The sequence below is a fragment of the Gavialis gangeticus genome, unplaced genomic scaffold (genome assembly GCF_001723915.1).
Source record: "Gavialis gangeticus isolate Ggan-Ray unplaced genomic scaffold, GavGan_comp1, whole genome shotgun sequence".
Taxonomy (NCBI): Eukaryota; Metazoa; Chordata; order Crocodylia; family Gavialidae; genus Gavialis; species Gavialis gangeticus.
The window spans coordinates 49,059,621-49,085,702 of NW_017729024.1; the positions used below are offsets into that span (position 1 = coordinate 49,059,621).

The 26,082-nt window shown below is 44.9% G+C and overlaps 1 protein-coding gene across 2 annotated transcripts in view; it reads left to right on the top strand.

Annotated features, from left to right (window-relative positions):
* The window catches only part of PLPPR1 (phospholipid phosphatase related 1), a 296,435-nt gene that overhangs the window by 206,935 nt on the left and 63,418 nt on the right, over positions 1-26,082 (top strand). For both annotated transcript variants that reach the window (XM_019517067.1, XM_019517068.1), the window contains one exon: positions 18,876-19,064. In XM_019517067.1, coding sequence (XP_019372612.1) covers positions 18,876-19,064 — 189 coding nt within the window. The remainder of the gene's footprint in view (positions 1-18,875; positions 19,065-26,082) is intronic.

The following is a 26,082-nucleotide window of genomic DNA, read 5'->3' on the forward strand; positions in this document are numbered from 1 at the left end:
AGCCCCTGCCCTGCCCTGCTGCCCCCCTCACCATGGAGACCTCAGTCTATCCCCCCATCTCCCCTTCCCTCTGTCCCCACCCCGTCCCCTCCAGAGACTTACCTGCTGGGTGCTGTCCATGTCTGGAAAGTGGTAAATGCACAAGAGTCCAGCAGATGTCATCCCAATCGTAACAACAAGGAGGAATTTTTAATGTTTTTTTCTAAAGCATTATCAGTTGTAGTAATATAGTTTGTGTATAACTATATTACTAACCTATTAGAAGTTAAATAAGACACTAATGGGATTTATAAATGGTTGGCTCATACTTCAAAAATAACATCTCATGATTTACATACAGAATCTCATGATTTTTAAGAGTTTGTCTGTCTTTTGACATGGTGGGGTTGGCAATACTGTAGCTTTTCACTTAGAAAAGTCACTTAGCCTGTCTGTGCCTCTGTAAAATGAGAAGAGTAGCAATTCCCTGCTGCTAAAAGTTGTAGCGAGAGTAGGTATGTTGAAGGTAGCGAGATGCTCAATTACTATTATAATACGAGCTATATTATAGATAGATAGATACCTTGGATAATTCACGTGTTCAGTGGATGTTTTTCTAATAAAAATGTTTATAATATCTCTTAAGAAATTGTCCATGACACTAATAGAGCTTAATCAGCAAGGCCTGTAAAATATTGCTTCTAAACTGCAGCATGTCTTTTCAGTTATGTAACTTGCTTTTATTCATTTAACTTGCAATACTCAAGCAATTTTTTCCCTTGAAAGTTGTAGAAATAAACATGAAGGGAAAAAAATGCTGCCACGCTAGTTGTCTGTATATTAAATGCCATCCCCAAGCCAGTTTTACTACCAAAACACTTAGGGGTTTATACATGTGTTTATGTATTTAGCGTTCTATATCCCGAAGGGGTACCTGTATGAATTCAATTTGAGGCACCAGTAACAAGTCAGTCAAAAGAGAAACTGCATCCCTACAACATTAAATTAAGTCAACATGACAAAACTAGCTCCTCATGTTTTCCATTTTAGTTCCCCAAATGATATTTGCTTCTTTAGCAGCCTTCCCCCTAACCTCTCCCCCAAAACACCACATTTTCTGTGTACCCTGAAGATTAAAAGAAAAAATAAATAGTTGATTATAGCTGTACAACTGTTTTCACATCCATTTGATTGTCATGAGCATCACCATGTTGTTGCTTTTCAGTAATGACTACCTTGACCAAGATGGTACCCTTAGTACAGACAAAGATGGACCCTACCCTGTAGAGTTTACAATCAATTTAGGCAGTTGGCAGGAGAAGATACAGCAGCAGATAAAAGGGGATGGGACTTGTGCCAGGTGTCAGAATATGTTAAATAAATTTTGCTATTTTAAATAATTCTGAAATAGATTTTGTAAGAAATTGAACAATGTACTTGGATAATACCCAACCAGATCCTTGGAGGGTCAGTGTAATGATGTGAGACAAAGAAGCTGATCTCTGCAAGCAGCCACAGAGCTGGGAAGCCACTCCTACCTACAACCTGTGTTCAGTGGTTTTGTTTGTGTACAACAGATAAAAGCACAGCCCAAGTCAGAGCAAGCACTGAAAAGCCACCCAAATCTGTTCCCCCATCACTGTTAATGTTCCAGGGGTGTGGAAAAGAATGGTGGGCTGAGTGATACAGCCGAAGGTGGGCTGATAATCAATAATGTGAATTACTGCAAAGCAGAGTTTTATATTAGTACCCATCACCATATTATATTAATTATACTGGCATAGTGAGGCCACTGGTGGATTTTGTGGAGCCTTTGACTTTTCCTTCTGTGGTTGGCAGATGTTCTTTTGGGGGTGTTTTTTCCTATCCTTTTCTTTATTGGGGGTCGCGTTGTTCTTTGTTTTCTTTTGGGTTTGGATAGAAGCTGGACTTATTCCCTTAAACATCACCTGCCTTCTTAAAGCTCAGTCTTAGGTCAAAGCAGAAAGAATACTCCATATGCATGCTGAATTGTGCTCAGATAAAATGCTCATTTTGTTTTATTTTTTAAAGAAAAACTTCTACTGGGGGCATTGTTTGGATAGCCTAAGAATAATTTAAAATATACAGATGGAAATGTTTGTTAGATAATCTAACCTGTTCCCTTGCTATATGTAATATTTAGTGTTTTAGCTTGTGAAGTTGTATACAACCAGTGTTTCAAGTTCCATGGAAACCTATCCCAGACTCTAATAGACTTCACTGATAGGAAAAAAAAAACCTGACAGTATATTGCTTTTCTTAGAAAGTAACAGAATCTCAACTGTTGAGCTGTTTCGCTCTCCAGTATAGTAACTCTCTCAGAGGTTTGAAATTCTTGTGGATCTTGGAAAGGTCAAGAAGTGGATTAATTATGTGGTTATAGAGATTATCTGATTAAGCAACATTGTTTACAGATCTTTTTATGAAATCTCTCGGGTGGAAATATTCTGCCCACATCAAAATGTTATCACTTTAAAACAAAGGTGTGGCAAGCCCCTTCAGTGCCCAGGGTGAGCGAGAAGGAGGGCATTATGCAATGCACCAGAGTTGGGGGAAGGGACAATGTTATCTGTTCCTGCTCTCTCCACTTGAGTGGCAGCTGCTAGTGCTGTGGCTACTGCTGTAGCAGCATGGGCTGAGGTCACTGCTAGCTGGGGACAGGCTGGCTGCACAACAGCTACAGAAGACCCATGGTGCAGGCTCCCCAGGAGTCACCCCTGGTGCCCTGTTCACTCCCCTTCCCCACCCAGATAGGCTCCTGGGCACAGGACTCAGCCTTTTGTGGTGAAGGTTCACTGGAGGGTGGGGGCGGCTCCATTCTGCCCGCCTCTCTGCCCCCAGTTACACTACTGGGTATGGGCTGTGCCTGCCTGGGTCCTATGGCAGGGCAGTACAGGGCTATATACCATGGCAAAGATTACTGGGGTGGAGGGGGCAATTCTGGCAGCCCTCGATGCTAACATCCACAGCTGGTGCTCAATTCACCCCCCACCTCCTAGTTGCACTACTTTCTTTAAAATATTGCAGACACTTAGACCACTAACAGACATAGAAGACTGTGGGATTGGAGATCAGATCCCAACAGCCCCATATTGCCAGTGCAATAGCAAGTACCTAGAGAGCGCATCTACTGAGTCCATCCCGCCCTCCCCCCGCCACAGTTGTTACTGTGCCATCATTTAGTGCTTGCTTTCGTTACTGCACTGTCTCCGCAGCATGCGGCTATTTTTAGCAGCTACATCACCGTAGTGATGCACTATAGTGAGGTAACTCATCGCTACGGTGACATAGCATCGGCATCATGGTTTGTGCCTGACAATGCTATGTCACCATAGCATGTACCCTGGCTGGGAGTGTGAATGAGCTGATTAGCACTCCCAGCTGTGGGAGTGTATCGGAGCTCTTCAAGATTTGGTGTGCTCTCATGGCTGGGAGTGTTGATTGACTGATTAGTGCTGGCCATACCTTCTATTTAAAGCATGATGGGAACCAGCCACAAAACTATTACACAAAATATGTTTAAGACATCCATTCCTTGTCTTATCGCACTATTAATTGAAGGGATGTATGACCATGTTACTACTTGAGACGTGATTAGCCAGTTAATTGCATCTTAAGTGTAGCATCTGCCAGGGGGCTTACTGAACTGAGAGGTGTGGGGAGGGCTTTAAAAATGAAAAAAAACGAAACGAAAATTAAAAAATATCAGGGGATTATTGTTTTTGTTTTTTTTTTGACAACCAATGTGGCATAGATAATGAACTGTGGGCACGTCTACACATGCAGCTAATGCAACTGAATAAACTAATCCCAATGTCACTGTCTACATGTACCTATAGGCTCAGTAATTTATTGCGCTGCTGGATACCACTTGTATCTGACAGGATTATCTGGCAGTGCAGTAAATTAGTCTAATACACCATAATTGCTGCACATGTGCAGATGGTGATGCTTTACTGCATAGCAGATTAGTTTGCTGTGCAGTAAAGCATCTTATGTAGACATGCCCTGTGATGAGAAATGAAGCTGATCAGTACAGGGTCTGTTGCTGTAAATGCTTGTCCATAGGACTAGTTACATTGACTTCCTTTGGGATAGAGGCAGGACCAGGCATAGGCCCAAAGACAAGAAGGCAGGACTGAGGTAATCTTAGAATCCATTCTTGTGATCTGCAAGAGTTAGATGTAGAATCAGCAGCATGGAAGAAGTATTTCATGCCTATGCGGTATCTTTGTTCCTGATCCTATAGTCCAATCTGCCCAAACACAAGCAGTTCCAGTGAAATCAGTCGGGTTCTGCCCACATGCTTGGGTCCACCTGGTGCATTTGTTTAAAAGGATTAGGGCCTTTCTACCTGTCTGAGTTTGTCCTCGGGTGGCTGGTTGACAGAGGACAGGAGATTCCCTATCTGCTCCTGTTGGCCCCCGTTCAGATATTTGCTCATGCAAATGCCTAAGTTGAAGAACATCGACTACAAATGGAAGCACTCACATGCTTAATGCTAAATTTGGGGTATAAGTGGCTGTTTCACACCCCAGAGCAAGAGTAGGGGGCAACCTTTTCAGCATGCATGCCACAAATTAAGCCCCACACCCTCCCTGAGTGCCACTCTGATCCCTTTTCCCTGCCTTTCTCATGTTTTGCTTTCTTCTCTCTTCCCTGTGCTCCCGATCCAGTGTGTTTTGTCCTCCACACCATATCAGCCACTTTGCTGACTCTTCCTTCCCTAATCTGTCACATGCCACACAGAGGCTGCGTGTGCCATTTGTGGCCGTTGTGTTATGGGTTGGTCACCCTTGCCCTAGAGCTTCTGTGAATACCACGAATAAGAGCTTGATCCTTCTCCTATATTAAGTGCAGAATTGGTCCAATGTCCACTTTCTTGCCTCCAGACTGCTATAGTTTGTGATTATATTGCATAAACAATACAAATAGTCTCACCCTATTCCTAAAATAAGTCAAGTAAGTTCTAGTTCCTGCTTAAAAAACAGATCAAGGAAAATGGAACCCAGGGCATTTACAGATGTGCTCAAGGAGCCATGCTTATTAAAAGCTCCTGGAGCGTCACATATATTAGCATCCCAGTGCTGAAAAATGGTGGCAGGGAGCTTTGAACTAAAGCTCGTCAAATGCCCCACTGCCATTTTTTAAAGTGCCCCGCTGACATTTTTTCAGCATGAGGACGTTGATACGTGTGACATTGGAGTCTGTTGGAGCGCAGTAATTATCATGCTCCAGCAGACTACTCTGTAATTACAGTGCATCAGAGCAGCCTCCCTGCATGTGTATAGGAGCCCCTTCCAGAGAACCCAGCTAACTTCTGGAGATCAGGCTGCCTCTGCTACCAGCTGTCTTCTTGAAGTGGTGCTTATGCTGCTCACTGCAGCAGTTAGTATAATTATTGTTTTATATTAGGAGGGATTTTCTCATGTGCTGTTAAAGTAGGTTAGCTGTTTGTTAAAGGACATACCTGGTTACTTAGTTATACCTGGTAACTTAGGCTGTAATCCTCCCATGGGTAGGCACTGTCTTTTTGTTCTGAGTTTGTACCTTGTGTAGCGCTGTCCCTGCTGTATAATTTAGGCCGCTTGACACTACTGCTTACAAAGCATAAATAATAATACTCATTTAATCTCATAAGAATGATCTGAATATTGATTTTTTTTTTTTTTCATCTGTACAGAACCCAGTGGGTTTTATTGAGGCATCACATGGATGAAGGACTCTTGTCAATGTATGTGAACTTGCAGAATCAGGGCCTATGTTAGTTGCAATTTGTAAAGCACTCTGATGTGAAGATGTGTCCCTGCCCTGCAAAAATTATCATGACATGGTGCAGAAAGGCAGTTCAGTCCCATAACTTTCTCTGCTTTTGTGGTCTCATAAATTACCAGACCATGCAGTGTACCAACTTAACTGGCAAGAAAAATACAAGGCAATTAAGTCTTGTTAAGTATTATTAATTATTTGTTTCTAGTAGAGGTCAAAGAGAACTCACTGCAATTCTTATTAGATTTAATTGCACGGTAATTTTGAAGGAGGGCCTAATTGTAACTTTTAAACTATGTCCCAAACGGTGTTTGGAGGAGGAAGGGCAGAGTCAGTTACCAGGGATCCTGGTTTTCCGTGATAAAAAAAATTGCAAATCCTCTGATTAAAAACCCCAAATCCATGATTAAAATGAAAGGCCTCCAGCTTTCAGAGCTATGGGGCCAGGCACCCAGATCTACAGCCCCCTGCCCCTGACAGGAGGTGGCAGTTGCTGCAACAGAGTGGAGCCTGGAGCCCGGCTTCCCCCTGCTGCCTGCCTGTTGTGGGCTTGGGCAGGGAGGAGGGCTGCTCCCCATTGCAGTATGCACTTCTGGGGGGCAGGGGGGACCTGTGCCCCCCAGATCTCTGCATGGGGTGGGGCGGTGTGCTGCCTGTTTGGGACTTGGGTTCCCACCTTGTTGCCCTTGCCTGGGGTCTCTGCAGCCCAGTGTGTGCAACCTGGCATTGCAAAGAAGAGCAGAGCCACGCAGGAAGCTGCCTGCTGCTTTGAACTCCACACTGCCCTGGTGATGCATCCCCTGCCTGCACGGCTGCAGTGGGGTTGGCAGCTCAGAGGCCTGGGCAGCACAGAGCTTGCAGTAGTAGGCAGCTTCCTGCGCCACTCCTCTGTTCTTTGCAACACTGGGTCGCACATGCTGGCCTCCAGAGACCCCGGGTGGGGGCAGCAGGGCAGGAGCTCGAGCCTGAAGCAGGTAGCACATAGTCCCATGCACAGCTCTGGGGGACACAGGTCCTCCCTGCCCCCCCGGGAGTGCGCATAGCAGCAGGGAGCAGCCCCCCAAGCCAGCAGCATGCAGCCCGTACCTGTTCCTGTGCTATGCACATCTGGGGGGGCGCAGGTTCCCCCCTTTCTCCCAGACCTGCCTGCAGCAGTGGGGAGCCAGCCCCACCCCCTCCATCCCCTGGACAAACCACCTGCGGCCCTGTCCCACTCCTTGCCAGGGCACTGCAACTGTGCATTGTGGCCCTGAGCCCCAGGCACTGTCTTGCTGGGCAGCAGCCCCAACCCCAGCCTTGTCCAATGCCTTTACTCCCTCCCTATGGGGGCCTCAATCCCCCTCCCCCCCAGCCTTACCTGTGGGGACTGCTCTCTAGGCTGCCTGGGGCCATGTGCATGTACATCAGGGACAGTCAATTATTTCAGGTGGAGGGCTGCTTACTGAGTTTTGGCACGCTGTCAAGGACTGCAAGGGTAGCCTCACCCCTTAACAGGTGCCCCACCCCATGGCCACCATCTTGGGACCAGTAGTCCCGCCCCTAACCCCTGATGCTTGCCACTGGAAGTCCCGCCCCCCTTGCGCCACCAGAAATATTCCTTTCAGCGAGGGTTTGCCATTTCAGAACTTGAAAAATACCAAATTATGTTCTAAAAATCAACATTTAGTACAACTGCAGCCAGGAAATGCATGTTGCTAGAGCGACTGGCAGGGGGGTGGAGGGGAGTGGTGATGGCGGAGCAGTGGCAGCGGCGGGCAAATGGCTGTGGCAGGTGGAGGGTAGTGGCAGTGAGTGGGCATGTGGAGCACAGCAACAGCTGGAAGGGAGCGTGGGGTCTGCGCTGGTGTCCCAGGGCCAGCTGGGCAGCAGGTGCGTGGGGTGCAGGCCAGCAGGGAAAGGGGGCCAGGCTGGGTTGCGCCAGCAGGGAAAGTAGGGAGCCGACCCGGCTCCATAGAACCCTGCTGGCCTGGCCCCGCACTCCTGCTGTCCCACTCTGGGCCCCACTGCCTCTGACCCTCCCCACCGCCTCAGTGCACCAGCAAGGACCCCGCACTCCCACACAGCTGTCACTGAGCTCTGCATGCCCATTTGCTACATCCCCCCCACTTCTGCTTTCATTGCTTCCCTGCCTGTGGCTGCTGCTGTTGTCTTCTTCCCCCTGCCGGATGCTGTGGCACCACGTGGCTCCTGTCTGAAGCACCGGGACCTCTACAGCCAACTTGACCCAACCCTGAGGACTGGGGCGATTGCCTGCGGTCCTCCCCTGCCTCCCCACCCATTTCTTACCTGAATTTCCCTCTAGTACAGGGAGGCAGGAACAGCCCTACGGTCTCAGGCCAGAAGCCTGTGCTCCATAGGGTGGTGGGGGAGGGGGGCTGGTCATACCTTGCTTCTGCAAGCGCTTGATCCTGCCAACAGCTTCACCTGGGTCCTGCTGCCCCTGACTTATGTCATATTTCTTAGGCAGCCAGGGGCAAATAAATTTTTATTTTCTAAATTCGTTAGGGGCCAGATAGAATGGCCTGGTGAGTCAGATCAAGCCTAGGGGCCGTATTTTGCCCGCCCCTGATGTACACACAGGGCACTCCCTGCCTGACTGCCCTCCTGCTCCCTCCCAGCCCTCTTCAGACTGGAACTCTGCCAGCCTGCAGGGGGCTCATTGGAAAACTGCAAAATCTGCAGGTTTCTCCGGTAAAATAAGAAATCTGTGTTTACCTCAATAAAAGGTAATATCCACGGTTTATTCCGTTTTTCTGTGGGGAAACGGAAAACCTGGATCCCTGCTGATTACTGAGGGAGCTAACTCTTTATGCTCGTTACATGGAACCCACTCCCATGGTATCTGAGCACAGCAGTCTTTTATGTATTTAGCAATATACTGTGAAGTAGAGCAGTGCTGCTATTTCTGTTTTACAGACATGGAACAAAGACACAGAAACAGGCTAAATGACTCGCCCCAGGTCATTGAGAGAGTCTGTGGAGAAGCAGGGAACTAAACCCAGGTCTCCAAGTTACTTAATTTTTGGACATTTTTTCATTTCAAGGGAAGTCTCCCTGAAATAACTAGAAATCTTTCAAAGGCTCCTAGTGGAATGGACACAAGAGCACACCTTCAGTCATTCTTGTATCAAGTTTAATATCAGCCTTATGCACACTTCTGGCCTTGACAAAATCAGCATGATACATGCAAGTTTAACAAATATATGTGTAACTGAATAGTAGCCCAAACAATACAACACTCGAGCATCATTTATTACAGCTACTGCTCTGTGCTTGGACAGTAATTGAGTGTGTATGTGTATGCACGCATGCAGATAAGTAGTAATTGGCTATAAAAATATGAAGCTGTTCTTTCAGTCAGTAACTGAATCAAAGAATTATCAGAGTATTTAGTATGATTTAACAATTGTATTTTTAAAAATGATAACAAGACTAGTCATTTGTTTTTCTACATTTTGTTTTCTTCCTAGCCATAAAAATTTCTACTTGGTCAAATACTTCTTAGGACAGTAGTATCACATCCAGTAAAATTTTAAATGATAAATTTGTCACATAGGTTGTCAGAGCCTCATCTAAAACCCAGTGAAATTACTGGAAAGATTATAATTGATTTCAGTTGTATTTTGCATAAGGCACTTAAAGAGACTCTTTATTATTCTTTTTTTCTCTCCATAAGTTCATTGTCTGAGCTATTATTTCATCGTAGCTCTTTTTGAAGTTGCTGTAAGATTTATGACCTTTCAGATTTGTATTGGAAAAAAAAATCATAAGATTTTCAAAGGGAACTTGCTTCTTATTTTGAATGTTATTATTAAAGATACTCCAGCTATGCACTGAAATACATAGTAACAAAGTTCTCACTGCTTCAGTTCATTTTGCTTATTCCCAAAATATTCTTTAAACAGTGAAAAACTGTAAGAGAATAAGGAACTAGAGCAGTTACTTCAATACATGCCTTCTCTGTGTGACCTCCAGTCAGTCACTTTATCTCCAGTCCTTTGTCAGTCATGACAGAAGGCCTTGTTATACGTTAATTTTAGGTGGTTCCTGGAGCTATTAGCCCCTGCATTATCCACATGTTACCACCTGAAACTAGTTTAAAGCACCCTTCAGGCAGCTTAAAAGTGGTGCTACTCCAGTCTAGGTTTATCTCTGATTTCTGTTGCCCATCCCTTGTTACACTAATGTGCAGCCACACTCGGCTACACATTAGTGCAAACACTCCCTTCCCCACTTGCTTGGATCATGCCTGCTGTCTCCCATGCTCCCCTCCTCCCCCGCCTTCCCCTCTCTCCCACCATCCCAGATTAGCCCCAGCCTCCCACTCCCCTAGATTGGGCTCACCATCCCTTGCCCCACCAGTAGCCCAGATGCCCACTCATTCTGCCCCACAGTGCCCTCCCACCTGCTTACTTCTGGCTGCCAGCACTATCCTGAAGGAGCAGGCAGGGAAGAGGAACATGTCACCCCCCGACCCCCCATGGTGTCTTCTGCCACTCTCAGGCACATTCCCCTTCCCTGCCTGCTCCCCTGGGACAGCGCTGTCAGCCACAAGTAAGCTGGGAGGGCAGGGGTGAGCCCCAGGGGCTGGGGGAGCAGGAGAGGAAGTGGGGGCAAGGGGGGGGGACGGACTTCAAGGGGCAGGTGGGGAGCCGCTGGCCCAAATTGGCCTGTGGGCTCCCAGCCCCCTCCACATTGGGCCTACCATTCCTCGCCTCCCCAGCATCCCAGATCCCTGCTCACCCCCACCATCCCCCCGGTCCCGGCTTACTTGTGGCTGCCAGCACTGTCCCTGGGGAGCAATCAGGGAAGGGGAAACTGCCTGCCAGGTCGTTGCTTCTGCTGCTACCACTTTCTGGGCTGGCCAGGCAGCCACAAGTAAGTTGGGGGCATGGGTGAGCTGCAAGGACTGGGGGTGGAAAGGGAGAGCTGGGGGCATGGGGAAGGCAGGAGGGAATCCCAAGGGGCAGGGGGGAGCATCAGGGTTGTGGGGGAGGCAGGAAGAGCCCTGGGGGACAGTGTGAGGTCCAGAATGGGAGGGGAGGGAAAGGAGGTGGGGCTTGGACCATCTTTTAGGCAGCATGGTATTAATGGGTTGAGCAGAGAAATGGATCCTGTGTGTGGCTCTGTTGCTGACCCTCAGTTTATTCCTCCGTAAAATGTTGATAATGATTTTTCCCTCCATTAAAACTGCTGTATCAGAACTAGATGGCAGCAGCATCTTAGTGCTAGTCTAAACAGAGTTGTTGCACCAATTTAAGTGTCAGTCAGAAAGTTTTCCTACACTGGTGAGGTACTAATATTGGTATAGCTTTTGAAATAACTATACTAGCACAAGTGTTTTTATGTGGATGCAACAGTGCCCACACCTAAATGACTGCTTGGTTTAATTGTATTGGCTTCTAAACTAGATATAGTTAAACTGGTACCAGAACTTTCCTTATCATGCCTTGTGTCCAGTGCAATGAGCCCTTGACCAGTGGCAGATCAGTGGTTTGGTCCTCAGATAGCTTTGATGTATCTGTGCAATTCCACAGAAGTCCGTGCAGGAGCAAGCTGTAGGTGAGGCACAGGCCCAGTGTTTGAAACAGGTGAAAAGAAGCCACGGTCATGTAGACCCAGGGAATTGATCCAGCTACATACTGTGAAAGAATGAACCAGATGGCATGTTTCCCATCTGGAGAACTGGAGGAGGAGTTTCTCTGTGAAGGCAATAGGAGAATTTAAGCGGGTGGGCAATGATGTTCACGTTGCCCTGCACATTCAAATTCCATGTTCTTCCTGGACACAGGCACTTATGGATTAAAAGTCATCGCCTGCTGTAACTCAGATGGATGTTCCATTGATTCCCAAGGTGTTTCTAAAGTGTTTTGAGATCCTCAGCTGGAACGTGCAAGAAAAATTGCAGAATATAGCGGTTTTCTTCCCTCTCCCTCTTCTCCTGTGTTTGACTCTGTCCTTTTTCAATAGGATTGGAGTATTGATGTAGCCGTGATGAAACAAGAAGTTTACAAGAGGCAAGGATTTTTTGTGATATCTTTTGTTAGACCAAATGTATAGTTGGCAAGGCTGTTGGACAAGCTTTTGGGCATCAGGTACCCTTATCAGGTCTTTCCTTTTTAAGATGTTTTGAGCCTTATTGCCAAAGTTTTATTCCCCTCTCATTTAGAGGGAAATAAAAAATTACATTAGTTACATTTAGTTTACATTTCTGTAACCCCCATGGTCTTCCTTACAGCTGTTCCTGATTTGTACCTGCCAGATTTCAGGATGAGGCCCATTGTGTCCTGAGTATTGCTAAAAACATTAAAAACTCAGGAGCTCAATGAGATATTTTTTTTTTTATATAATACATTTTGCTCGTTTTTTCACTGGCCTTTGGAGGTTTGAGCCTTTAGGGTTTATGTTTTCCAGCTCATCTTTATAGAATGAAAAGTTAGAAAATTACTTTAAAGAAATCTCTGAAGTGGAGAGTCTCATGTAATCGCAGATCTCCAGGGGTGGAGATTCAAAATCAACTAATAACTATGATGAGAAATTCCAAAATAATGAGTTGGCAATGCTGTATTTTAATAGGTTTATTGTATACAATGCCCAATATCAGAAGTGCATAGAAGATCCCTTCCGACCCTAGAAACTATGAAACTATGAAGATCTATAGGCAGGCAAGGTTCTTTGGGTACATGTGGTATCTTTTATAAAATAGTTGGAAAAATTGTTCTTTTCAAGCTTTCAGGTATAAAGCTTGCAAAGAACAATTTTTTCCAACTGTTTAATAAAAGATACCACATGTACCCAAAGAACCTTGTCTGCCTACTAGAGCTGTGCGAAAGCACCATTTCATTTCAACAGCTGTTTCGCCGTTTCAAAGGGCCAGTGTTTCATTTCGTCATTTTGTTTCAAAGCACTGTTCCATTCCGTTTCATTTTGACGCATTTTGACGTTTTGCCCATAGGCTATAATGGGGAATCATGAATATACCTAAAACTTTGTCATTTCTTGCCTGATTCAGATGAAAATTGCAGGGATGGTAGCCCCTTCTGAGGGCATGAAGTCTGCCACGTTTCAAGTAGATGGGTCCAGAGGTTTCTGGGAAACTGCACCTCAAATTTTTCAAAGCAAAACCTGTGACACTTCCCAGCAGTGGCAGCCTCCTGTCATCCAGCCTGCAGATCTGGGAGCCCGCACCGCCATGAGGGCTGCAGGGCTGTGCCGGACTTCTCCCAGGGCTGCGGGCCCCCGGATCTCCACGCCAGATGACAGGAGGATGCCACTGCTGCCTGGGGTCAACAGCAGCAGCAATCTTCCCCAGCACCGATCCTAGGCAGTAGTGGCAGCCTCTTCTCATCTGGTGCGCAGATCTGGGGGCCTACACCTCCTGGAGGAGTCCAGCACAGCCCTGCAGCCCTCTTGGGGGTGCAGGACCCTGGATCTGCACCCCAGATGACAGGAGGCTGCCACTGCCAGCTGGGACTGGTGCTGGGCACAGCTGGTGCCAAGTGCTAGGAAGACTGATGCTGCCATTGGCCCCAGCCAGCAGTGACAGCATGCTGTCATCCTGTGTGCAGATCCAGGAGCCTGCACCCCTGGGCGGGCTGCAGGGCTGTGCCAGACTCCTCTTGGGGGGCGTGGGCGCGCAGGATGACAACAGGCTGCTGCTGCCAGCTGGGACTAGTGCTGAAGCTAAGTAACCCTGGCTTTGAAACTTGAAACATTTCAAAACTTTCGAAATGTTTTGAGTGCCTTTGTTTCTTTTCAAAACCTTTTGTTTCATTTCAGTTTCGCTGTTTCCAGCTTGAAATGCATCGAAAAGCTTTGAAACAAAACACCCGGCCCAAAATTTTGCACAGCCCTACTGCCTATGTCCTTTGACCACCATGGCTACACCCCTGAAGCATAGAAGATCTACAAAACTGTTATGTTTTGGGAGGTTCCGGGGGTTATGAAGAAAAGCTAATTTCTCATTCACAAAAATAACTAATTAGCCTTCAGGGAAGAAAATGTCTTTTCTTCATATCATGACTAAGGTTTAAGCATTAATTTTATAATCTGGTAAACTATGGGGAGCCATGATTTTAACCATTTTAGATTCAACAACCGTGGTATTAATTTGCACAGCCTTCATTCTATTTTGCAATGAAAATTGATTAATATATTTCTCTTAAAAATGTAACACACTAGTCTGCTTAACAGGACTCTAGATGATGGGCAGTATGTTTAAAATTAAATAATGGTCAGTATGTCTAAAACTCATTTTACTTGCAGTATGCAAATACAAAGTGGCAAGATAGCAAAATAGCAGATAATTATTAGGATTAGTCATGACTGTAGCTTCATTATTATGTGGGACAATACTGCTCTAATTATTCTCAGTCTTGTACTGCTCTAATTATTCTCAGTCTTAGGCCAGATGTGTTTAAAACCTGTTTTCAAATTTTTAAAGCCTGTTACTGGAGTTGTAGCTGTCTCACTATTATTGGGTTTTATGCTGCTGCCCTTCACAATATCATCTGAGTGTTTCGCATGTAAAACCAATATATAAGCAAGTCCCTGGTGGGCTGGATGGAGTTTTCATCTAATCTGCAAGGCAGGAAACTTCAGATGGGATCAGTACTTGGTGACCCACTGAAAAATGCCATGATGGTAGAGGAATTGCTAGTGGGTATGTATACATAACTATGTATATATAACCTATGTATAGTGCTAGGTAGCACTGGCATACTGGAAGTGAGATACTAGAAGTGATGCTTTTCTAAAGCGATATAACATTGAAATCCTGCTTGGGACTGCATAGCTCTTGTCACCAAAGCAGGCAGTAAGTCCTAGGATCCTGGTCAGCAACTAGTCTGTATCATTAGATGTTTTGCCTCCCTAAATTACCCCAATAGCAACCAGTTATTAGAAGGTGCCGTAAGTCAAGGGTGGCCAACTTATGGCATATATGCCAGAAGTAACATGGGCAGCCACTGTGTATGGTATACAACACTCTGAGGAAGAGCAGGGAACACAATGGCAGATAGGGCATGGGGCAGAAAACAGAGCAACAGTTTGGTATGGAGATGGGAAGCAGTGTCATGCCTGCCAAAAAGGCCCACATTGCCATAAGTCCCATTGATATCAGTTAAAGCCAGTCACTTAGGGTGATTACAAAAGTGACATTTTTGGTGTGGTTGTGCCCCTGAAAGCACTTTACAGCCATGACATAGCACACATGCACGGCTGCAAAACGCTTTTAAAATGGCCAATCATGTGCAAAATTAATCCTGGTCAAATAGGGTATTAGATTATGGTGCTGTAAAGTAGAGAGCCTTAGGGAACTTAGAGTTCAGAGGAGAGCCATGTGCATGATTAGAGGTCAAGAGAGCAGGCCTTACGAGGAGAGGTTGAGATGCATAAGACTCTTCAGCCTTGAGAAGCAAAGGCTCAGGGGTGACTTGGTGGCAGCCTATAAGTATATAAGGGGTGTGCATCAGAAACTGGGAGAACATCTGTTCACCAGGGCACCCCAAGGGAAGACGAGGTCTAACAGTCACAAACTGCTAGAAGACTGTTTTAGACTGGGCATAAAGAAAAACTTCTTTACCATTCAAGTCTCCAGAGTCTGGATTAGACTCCCCGCAAAAGTGGTGCAAGCACCTACTCTGGATACTTTTAAGAAATGCTTGCATGCTTATCTTGCTGATGTGATCTGACCCCAGCTGACTTCCTGCCCTTTGGGGAAGGGGCTGAACCCGATGATCTGACAAGATCCCTTCCAGCCCTAATGTCTATGAAATCTATGAAACTTGTGTTCCTTCTAGGGTTAATTTTTCATACAGGGGAAGGGAAAGGAGAGGGCACTGCCGGCTGCTTTTGAATGGCCAGAGCTAGGGGGATGGTGGGATGGAACAGAGCCCCCTTGCCTTCCCCTGCCCCCCCAGCTACCGTGCCCAGGGAATTGGGGGGAGTCAGGCCTGGGGTGGGCAGGGCTGGGGAGAGGGGTGGTTTGGCAGCCTTGGAGGCTTACTGGCCAGGGCCAGTGTAGGCTGGCTCCAGCCCCTCTTCTGCCTCCTGACCCAACAGGCAAATGTCTGTTAGGTTGTGTGTGGGTGGGGGGTGTTGTTCTTACTCATGGCACTTTATATAAAGCACCATGAGTTAGAGTGGGGCCCTAATGTCTTTAGGCACCCCTTAAATACCCTTGTGAATCTGGTTATAGATACTAACAAGTACCAGAATTATATGTGGTCTTTCTGTGGAGTCAAATTAGACCCAAAACATGCTGAGAGGCTTGGGTTTTACATTTCACATCAATGCACTAGCATTTGCATTTTAAATCAAGGAGGAAAGTGAAAACAGGCAGATATGCCAATTATTTATAAGGATAATTTACCAAAACATCATACCTATTTGAGTACACTTTTAAAAAGAGGCTCTCTTGGTTCTGCATATTTCACTTGGAACCAAAGTACTGTGATAAACTCAGGTGCGTTTTTAAATTAATGCAACAAATCGGTAGTGTTGCAAGGCATAAACTAATCAAATATTCCTCGGGTCTGTGGTTCAAGACCTCAGGACCTTGTCAAGCATTCACTTGCAACAGTTGCAAATCACTGGGATGTACTGACCTACTAAAGTTAGTATGTGTTAAGGAGATAACCCTTGACTGAAAGGGAATAACTTTGCAATGCTAAGAGAGCACTTAAACACATGCTAAACTGCTTGAATGTGCATAGGTTTGAGTTTTTTAACTGCACTAAATGAGTGTTAGTTCGAACATGTAAGGGTGAAGTCACTCATTACATTTAGACCATACTAAGGGCATTTAAAACACTAACATCCACATGCTAAATCTCATTAACTCATGGTAAGTGCTCTCTGAGCATCTCAGAGTTACACCACTTCTGTTAAGGGTTAACTGTAGGCTGTGCTACCTGATTCATGTAACTTTAGTCTGTTCCACAGAGATAAAACAAGCAATTTGCAGTTCTCCAGCATCCAGGATCCACCACTTCTAGCTTCCTGCTTCCTGTCAGTGAGCAGGGGCATGGCAAGGAGCCAGGATACTTGGCTACTATCCCTGCTCTAGTGGCAAATCAGAGCTGTACAGACAAAAAAAGGTATTACCTCTTACCATGTGACAGCTCACAGCACATTCTAACTTGAACGCTGCTTAACATACTGTAGACTTAGTTTGGTGTAATTGTAACATGGAGCTTCACCCTAACACCACCCTCAGCCTTTGCTGTAGAAAATTGCGTGAGATTTTAGGAATTGCTCCATATTGTGCTAACTATGCTCCTGCTCAAGTCAACGTGTTAGTTTCCCCATGAATTTAAATAGGTGGGATTTCCTGCTGCTTCACTTTGGAAAATTCTATCTTGAGCGCTGGGTCCTGCATATAACCAGGGAAGAAAGAATGAAAATGGGCCTTGCATATAACCTATGCCATGAGGTCTTCTTGAAGGGGCAGAAAGAACTATCTTAAGGTGTAAAAGAAGTCATTCACCATTAGACTCTGGCTCTTTTGAGCAGCACTGATGATGTGTGTACTGGGTCACAGCAACAGCTAAAGAGATGGCTAGATATCCTGTAAACGGCTCCTTGAGGAAGAATTGCAAAAGCAACACAGTAAATACTCAATCCATTAAGCGTCTTGCAACAAACTATTTTCATTCAAGCACCTGTAAAAATAGAAGCCATGTTAAATTTGAGGTTTTGTTTTGGTCCTGTTTTTTCCCCCTAACTCATCATCATTATCATCATCATCAAGGCCTTTGAAAGAGAAGCATGCCTTTTTTGTCTCATGAGAAATGCTTATGAACAGGATTTGGGGCCTGACCTGCCATGATTCTGCACCTTGCACAGTGATTTTGGCCACTGCAAAATGCCTATAGAATCAGGCCAGACCAGGATGTATACCTGAGCTACATGGAGCAGAAGAGAACTAGACCCCTGCTTTATACTAAGGAGTGCCACTGAGGTTACGGTGTCTGGCTTTTGCTGCTGTGCCACTTTATTGAAGGTCAGGCAGAAAAGTGAGAGAATATGTGGAGCCTGTAAGGTGTTTGCTGTCATTAGCAAGACATGAATGTTTTTAAAATGCCAGGGTGTTTACTGTTGTGCCAGTTGGGCTGACAAGAGTTGCAAAGGAATGAATGGTCACAGGGAATGAGTGTTACCCTCTTATTTGCATGAAGTGGCCCCTTCAGGTCTGGGCTGAGCTGGGCTATTGAGGCATTGTGGTGAGCCTTCAACATCTTTGTCCGCATAAAACTCAGACTATGGATAAACAGAAAGTAACAATCTCTGGGGCTACCAAACGGCCACTGTATACTGGCAACCCATTATGAAACATTGTAATTAAACAAAAAATAAGCCAAGAATGACTTTTTACCAAGTCTACGTGTTCTAAAAATTAAGGGCCAGATTCACCCTGATGAGCATCCTAGAGGTAGAGTGATGGCTGTAACAGTATAGAGCAGTCCAATACTTTCGTTATAGTAGGGAAGGGGGTCCCAAGTAGATTTGTAAAACTTCCCTCCCAAATGGCAAGTCCAAAGGAAGGAAAGCAGCAATACTCTGTTTTGCCTTAAATGAGTCTCTTTTTGGCCAGAGAGGAATTCTCTGGACTAGCACGTTATATATGTTCCGTAGTGCTGCATATGGAAGCATTTTGGTTCTCAGTTGCAGCATCCCTTGTACTTTCAAACTCCTGTGCCGGTGTGCATAGATTTTAGTTTGTTACTACTGGAGTCTATATTGGTGCCTGGCATCCTGCTAGTTTACATTGATCCTCACCAGTGGTGACACTTGTATGCCCTTTGATAAAGTAGCTGTCAAAGTAGCCATCCCTCTATGAGCCAGTCTTCAGGACCCACTCTGATCTGAGACGTTCATTAGTGTCGTTTGCCAAAAGGTTTATGTAACAGATGTTACAAAGCAGACATACACACAGACACACACACACACACACACACACAGACACACACACACACTCGGAAGTATGGGAAGAGCTGTCGGGGTGATGGAGGGAGGTTGCTCCGTGGGACTAGACTAGCTCAGAGACACAGCTGCATCTGCTAAACAGCAACTAATGTCTTTGTGTGACCATGCTGTATTTTCAGCTTGTCATCATGGCTGGGACTGTTCTGCTCGCCTACTACTTCGAGTGCACTGATACTTTTCAGGTGCATATCCAGGGTTTCTTCTGTCAGGATGGAGAGCTGATGAAGCCTTACCCAGGAACAGAGGAAGAGAGCTTTATTTCCCCTCTTGTGCTGTATTGTGTGCTGGCTTCAACCCCAACAGCTATTGTAAGTATAAAAGCAGACTCTAATTCCTTGCTGTTGAGCCAAATAATATGTTGTTTAGAAGCCCACCAATGTCTTAATATTTCTTTTCCCTTCTCTCTTTTCAGTATTAATTTATCAGTATTTGAGACTGAACAAAAACAAAGAGAGCCAAATGAAAAGAAAAATAAATGCATGAGATATCCACAGATGTAATTATTCTAATATGATCACTAGGCAGGCTGAACATGGGTAGAGTATGTGTAGCTTGTATTATGACTAGTAAGGATAGTGCATGAGTTTGTGGGTTCCAGAGAGGCCCTACAAGTAATGGCTATGTGTTATTTGCAATAAAATAACCAAAATAAGATCTGGATCAGATCTGAGTGGAACAGTGTAGAGCACTTAAGACTGTTTGCTGCTATTTTAAAAAGACTGCTAGAGGGCTAAGATAAGGAGAAACATAATACTTGAGAAATCATAAATGTTCTTTGCTCTTTATTTGTGTGCGTGTCACAGGTACACATCAGTTAACTTTCTTTAGTGTATTTCTTTTACTATCCTAGAAGATAACAGCCAGCCACACTGCAATTATGCCCATTTTCAAGTAGCAAAATGCTGACATTCTAAACTGCTAATTGTAGCCATTTAACTTTTTACATTTTTCCACAGAAAGTGCCAATTTTGTTAAAATCTGGTTAAATTAATACAGTTTGTTTCAATTTTGGCATCTTTCTTTTTTTCTCCTGTGTCTTTCTTCTGCAGAGTTATTAAATATTGGGTGCAGATTTTTAGAAGAGTTGATTTATAGATTTGTATATGTTGTATTAAATTTCTCAGGGTCATTTTTCTTTTTTTACTCATGACAAATTTAGGACCCTCATGGAACTCATAGAATCAGGTAATACAAAAGGTGAGAATAAATAAAAGGAAGATTTTTCAGAAGTGCCTGAGGGATTTAGGCACAACAGCTCTGCTAAAGACCAGTGGGATTTGTGTACCTAGTTCACATAAGTGCTCATGAAGATCTTCTCCAGTAGCAGTTTTATTTTCTGCTTTGGAGCTGTGGGCTTAACTGGTAATTTGACTTGGTTGAATTCTGTTAATGCTGCAGTAGTTCAGTAATACTGCAAATAAAGAAATTGCAATTTGACCTGGGAGTGCTGTCCATTCTTATGTCTGTTCTGTTCTAGGAATGCATTTCAGAATATTTGAGGAAGTAGCTTTCACAGGCAGTGTTTGTGGAGGGAGATTTAATGCAGTGCTTACTATGGGTCTAATGCCTCACCAGTGACGTCAGGGTGAGACTTGTCTTTGTACCTCAGGAGGAGCAGAATCAGCTCTCCAGTGGGCATGTGATGGTGAAAAGGCTGTTCTTGGGGTGTTCCTTCCCTGAAGAGTCTTCAACTGGGCAGTGCAAATTTGCTGTGATCTTTTAAATTTGTTTTACAGCAAACAGTTTCTATCTGACCCAGCGATCAATGACGAACTCTTCATCCTTGGGGCTACTCAGCTACCTTCCCTGGGCAAAGAAGTCTGGCTGGGATGCTTTTCAGCTGTCTAGCATCAAATGCAAAGCCATTAGCCTGGCCCTTTAAAGCTTTATTTTTCTTTTTTAGTAGACAATATTCAATTTTTTAATTCTCATTTTAGACTAAGATTTGAAATTTTCATACTAACCTCAAAACGTAGCATGTGCCTGGGGCAGGTCTTTCATGCTTTCTTGACAGGGTAACAGTTTCCTCCAAATGAGTTCAATAAGTCTTCTGACAGCCGGTCAGTTTAGGAGGCCATGGGATTTAAGCCACGATCCCAACAGTGACACCTCCTGGCATGCCACATATGCATGGCGGGGCACATGATTTTGGAACCAGGGATTAGATCTCTCTGGCACCTTATTTGCCAGATCATGATCCCAAGCCACCCCCCGTGGACCAGCAGGTTAAAACCCATTTGCCAACAATCCACTGATTGTTAGTTGGCTGAAGACGAAACTAGAATCTGAAACTGGCCCCAGCCAACTATCTGCTGATTGTCAAGACCCCAACTAGGGTTAACTCTGTCCCAGGCATGGGGACCCCAGGCTCTGGCAGCCTGATCCTGGGGTTCCTATGCACTGGGACCTTTAAAACCCCTGTGCTTCCCAGCTGAGTGGTACACAGGGTTTCAACTAAGCCCCAGCACATGATACAAACAAACCACAAAGTGATTATGTATTATATGTGGAGTAACGTTGTGGCTCATTAACTGTATTATCATGCCTTAAACGGATTTTAACATGCGGCATGTTACTATTTAAGGTGCCGTTAACCTGTTAATTGCATCTTAAATGTAACAGAGCCTAAGTTTCTAACATACTCCCCACACATTTTTCTCTGGGTTACATTTTTCCCTCTTGCATACTCAGGCAGAAAGTTTCATTCTTACACCACTGCTTCAGTGCATCATGCTGCTAGCAGTCAATCTCCAGCCAAACTTCCCTTACACACCAAAGATGAGAAGTATCATCTGTAACCAAATCTTGGCAGTGCCTAAGAAGGCATTTCTACACTTTGTTCTGTATCCCCTAACCTACCTGACTTTAAAGTCACTGTGTCCAATCATCATCTGTATATATCCCTCCTAACACTTATAGAAACCCTGCGAGTACTGATGATTTATCATTCAAATGATTGGATTTTAGGAAGATGTTTTAACATCAGTGGGACCCATACATGGTTCGGCTAGAAGAAACTGTCCTGCCTCTTCCATTCATGCTATAGTGATCATATCCTTGTGAGAACAGGGCAAATTCAGGGTTCTTTCTTGGACTGTTTGCTGCCAATTAAGAATTCCTCTGTGGGCCTTCAAACAGGCCACGTGCAAGATATAAAGCTTTAGGAGTGGTTGGGATCTCTTCTTTCTTCTGTGCACCTGCTGAACTCTGCTTAACATAAAGGAGAGTTGCATGTGCATACTAAGAGACTACACTGATTGCAGGCTGATCTACCACTTCACTCCATACGCTTTGCCATCACAGTAATCACTGTCATCCCACAGTAGGAGTATGGCAAGTACGGGGAAATCAAGCCTAGTGAGTTCTTTTTTTTTATAGTAATGGTCTCACAAGTGAAATTATTACTGCAGTTCCGACAAGACTGTCTTTAGGATCATTTGATAAAGAGGTGGTTTTACAGAGATGGAAGGAGATTAGTAGACAGTACCTTTTCTCTAATCCATGCACCCTGAGCAACATGCTGCTTTAGGTTTACCAAACCTGCTGCATGCTCTTATAATCTGAGTCAGCATCTGAGAGTAGTGTGTTGGTTTGACCAAGAGGATTTTTTACTGTGAATCCGATTTTCCCTTGTTTTATTATAGCACCAGTACCACATGGGGAGTAACTATTAACCTTGGCATCTCACAGAAGCACAGCAAGAGAGAATCCAGGATCTTACGTAGCCAGATCCCTAGAATTATGAAAACTAAAATAAGTGTACACCCAGATAGGCCAACCAAAGGAATTTTTTTTTCACTGACTATCTGCAAACTTTTTATGAACAACCAAACTTTTTTTTACTGGCATATTTTACATAATGTAAAGGGAGTGCAAAGTACAAAAATATACACTTTATTTGTATCGTTCATAAGCGCAAGAGCATTTTAACCCCGTCCTCTCTGCCCCCAGAAGCCAGGAACTTCTTAAAATTCCTAATATTATTAAGTACAGCAATTCAGAGTGTTTTGTGTCACAACCACATTCTTGCTGTGCTCTTCCTCCAGCAGTGGGCGCTAAAGCTTCCCTGGGCACAGGACAGGGGGAGCAGGAAAATCCACAACTGTATAAAGACTGGATGCAAAGACAACTTTCCCAACTACTTCACCTGTTAATCACCTGCTTGCTTGCCTGTATCCTGTAGGAACTACTCCAGGCATGAGCTGCTGTCCCCCAAAACTTTCCCTCTCTGGAGCAGGAAGAATAGGGGTGTTATCTTCCTGCTTTGTGGTGTATCATCTATTCTGGATAAATGAGACACCACCTAGGACCAGGCCCCTCGCAACTCCCCTGCTGTCCACCCCAAGTCTGCATGCACCTGCCACCAGCATCAAGGTGGGTCGGGGCTCCACAGACCCTGGTGCAGTTGCTTGCTGGTTTCTGTCTGCCTGCCACAGCCAGACCAGGCTCTGGCCAGGCCCTTGCTGCCCACCAAGGAACACTGAGCTGCTTGCAACAGGTGGAGGGGAGACTACAAGCAGCTGCACAAGAGTCTGTGGAGTCCTGGCACGGCTCATTGCCAGCAGGAGATGCATGCACACACTGGGGTGGACAGTGGGGAAAAGGGGCAGGGCTGCACTGAAGTAACAAGGATCCCCCATGGCTTCCCACCCGTCTGCCCCGGCATGCCATCATCTTCTAAGTTGGCTACTTGTAGCCAGCAGTAGGGAGGCTACAAGCAGCTGCACCAGGGTCCACAGAGCCCGAGCCTGGCTTGTTGTCAGTGGTGGGTGCACACATGCCTCCGGGCAGACAACAGGGGAGCAACAAGAGCCCAGCCCTTGTTGTGGCAGTGTGGCCCCAGCTTCTTCCCTGCTGTCTGCCCTAAAGCATGAGTGCCAAGCAAAATGCCTTTGCATGCCACATTCAGGCATGCATGGCAGGGGTTGCTGACCTCTGGTCTACAGATTGCTCCTCCCCTTGTAGAATATGGCAAAGAGAAGTCTACTGCTGCTGTTAATGGGCTGTGAGTAGCCCCCCTTTGCTACATTTGCTGCTTCCTGACCTGGTGCAGCAGCAAAGAGCTCAGTCCACCCTTCCGCATAGGAGCAGCGGACTTCTCTGTGCAGGAGGCCTTAGGGAGGAAGTGGAACATATGCAGGTGTAACGAAGTGGACAGAAGGGAAGGAGAACTCAAGCACAGGATGGCGATACATGATGCCCTACCTGCTTTGCTCAGGACACACTCCCTGCCAGCCAGGCATGCCCTCACCTGCCCTGACCGCCCCCATCCTGCACCCACAAGATCCAAAGTATTTCCAGAAAGGTCCCAGCAGACAGCAGCAGAGGGAACAGAGTTACCAACCATCCACACATTTTAGAGACATCTAAATATTTTAACAGGCAAGCACTTTTAGCCACCATTTTCTGAACTATCCATAAATTGACAGACAACTGGCAACTCTGATAGGCACACATCAATTTATACACCAGCGCACCACAGCTAGGCATACCAGTGTACAATCCTGCGTGCACAGGCTGGAGAACAATAAGGACTCGTTTTAGTGCAACTTTGGGATGTCATAGGTCAGAATATGAGGGGCAAGAAAGAGCTCATATGCAAAAACAAGGCATCCATTCTATGGAAGTTTTTTACAACTCAGGTTGAAGTCAAAGGACTGTGACTTGTGAGCAGGAAGCAAAATTCATGTGCAAATCTCTTCCTTGGTTCTGGCAAATCTGCTGTCAATCAGAAATGCATTTCTTTGGTAACATATTATCTGTGTTTGTCTAGCCAAAATAAATAAGATCTCTTTCCTTGTCTGTTTTGTGCTCCTATCCTGTTGAAACTTCATGTTGGGGGGAACAAGGTAAATCAAGCAGTTTTTTTTCTGCCTTGCTGAATGTTAAATCCTCATATTCTAGAAAGAACATCAAAAGAGGTTTGTCAATCTGATAACTTTTAGCTGTGTGATAATAGGAAGTCCCTGCAAGAGGAAATGCTTGAATTTTACTGTGTTACTGTTAAATAAATAAAAGCCAAACATACTGGGATCAATTCTGTAAAATACATTGTTCTCCCAAGTGTTTCACTGAGGATACTTCAAAGGCTTTCAGCTTCCTGTGTTCATTTTTAATTCGAGACTGAGTGCAGTGTAATGAACATCTTCTCTGTAGTAGGCTGGCGGTGAATGAAATGGCCTTTCACCCCTAAATAAGGACAAACCAGGTTTTTCTCTTCCAAAGAAACCACTGGCCAAATTCTTTTTGATGTAATCAGTTATCCTCACAATCTTAAAAATCTTAACATTTCCTTTAAACTTTGGCGAGGATGGAATTTGGGGTGGAATCATTCCTGGCGTCATGTTAACAGGAATTGGCAAATCTACCTCCAGTGTGTTCCTCATACAACAGCTCAACAAGACATCTGGGGCTTCATCCTAATCTATTGTAACTGGGTTCTGCTCTGTTGGCATCAGTGGAGCTAGGCTGATTAACACCCACTTGGGATCTATGTTCAGTTTCACTGTGTTCTTTTTTTTCATGTGAAAGCTTTCAAGCCATCCCACAGGAAGACAGAAATTGGGGCTAATTCTTTCCAATTCAAGCAGACAGGAATATGGTATGCTAGTGATCTCCCTGGGGACTGTTCATGTGGGTAAACAGACTAACAGCCTGTCTTTTGTGGGAACTTCTGTTTCCCTCTATGAGATTTCAGCTCATACTATAACAGTCTTTCTTCACCAAATTGCACCTAAATGAAAGACCTTAAAAGCAGAATGTACAAGTCGGAGTATACAAAGTCTGAATGTCTCCATTCAGTATTTCAGTCCTGGATTCAGTTTGAGACACCAAATAATCAGTGCATGTTTCAAAAGCAAGGCACATGTAAGCTCTCAAATTACAGACTAAACACTTTTTATAACCTTACTTAGATCTGCCAATCTTTTGCCTCATCAGTTGAAAGGACTGATGACCCTAAGCAAAGAGATGAAGGAACTATCTGAATTATCTTCAGAGTTGTGATTTTCAAATGAAATAAGTGTTTATTTGACGTAAATATAAATCTACATAATTATCTGGTCTTCCCAGGCAATTGAAAAACAAAACAAAACAGTATAATTTAACTGTGTATTTAATCTGTATATCTTCCCTGTGTTGCTCTGTCCACTACAAATGGTGGCTTGGACATATATGAGGTCAGTAAGTCTGATTGACTATCAGGTCTTTTAACTCAGGCAGACACACTATGCTGTAAGATCCCAAGGCCTCAGGTTTGATGACCTACCCAGTGGGATCACATTTCACTGAAGCTGGGAGGGAGATAGGCATTTGGGGGGGGGGGTT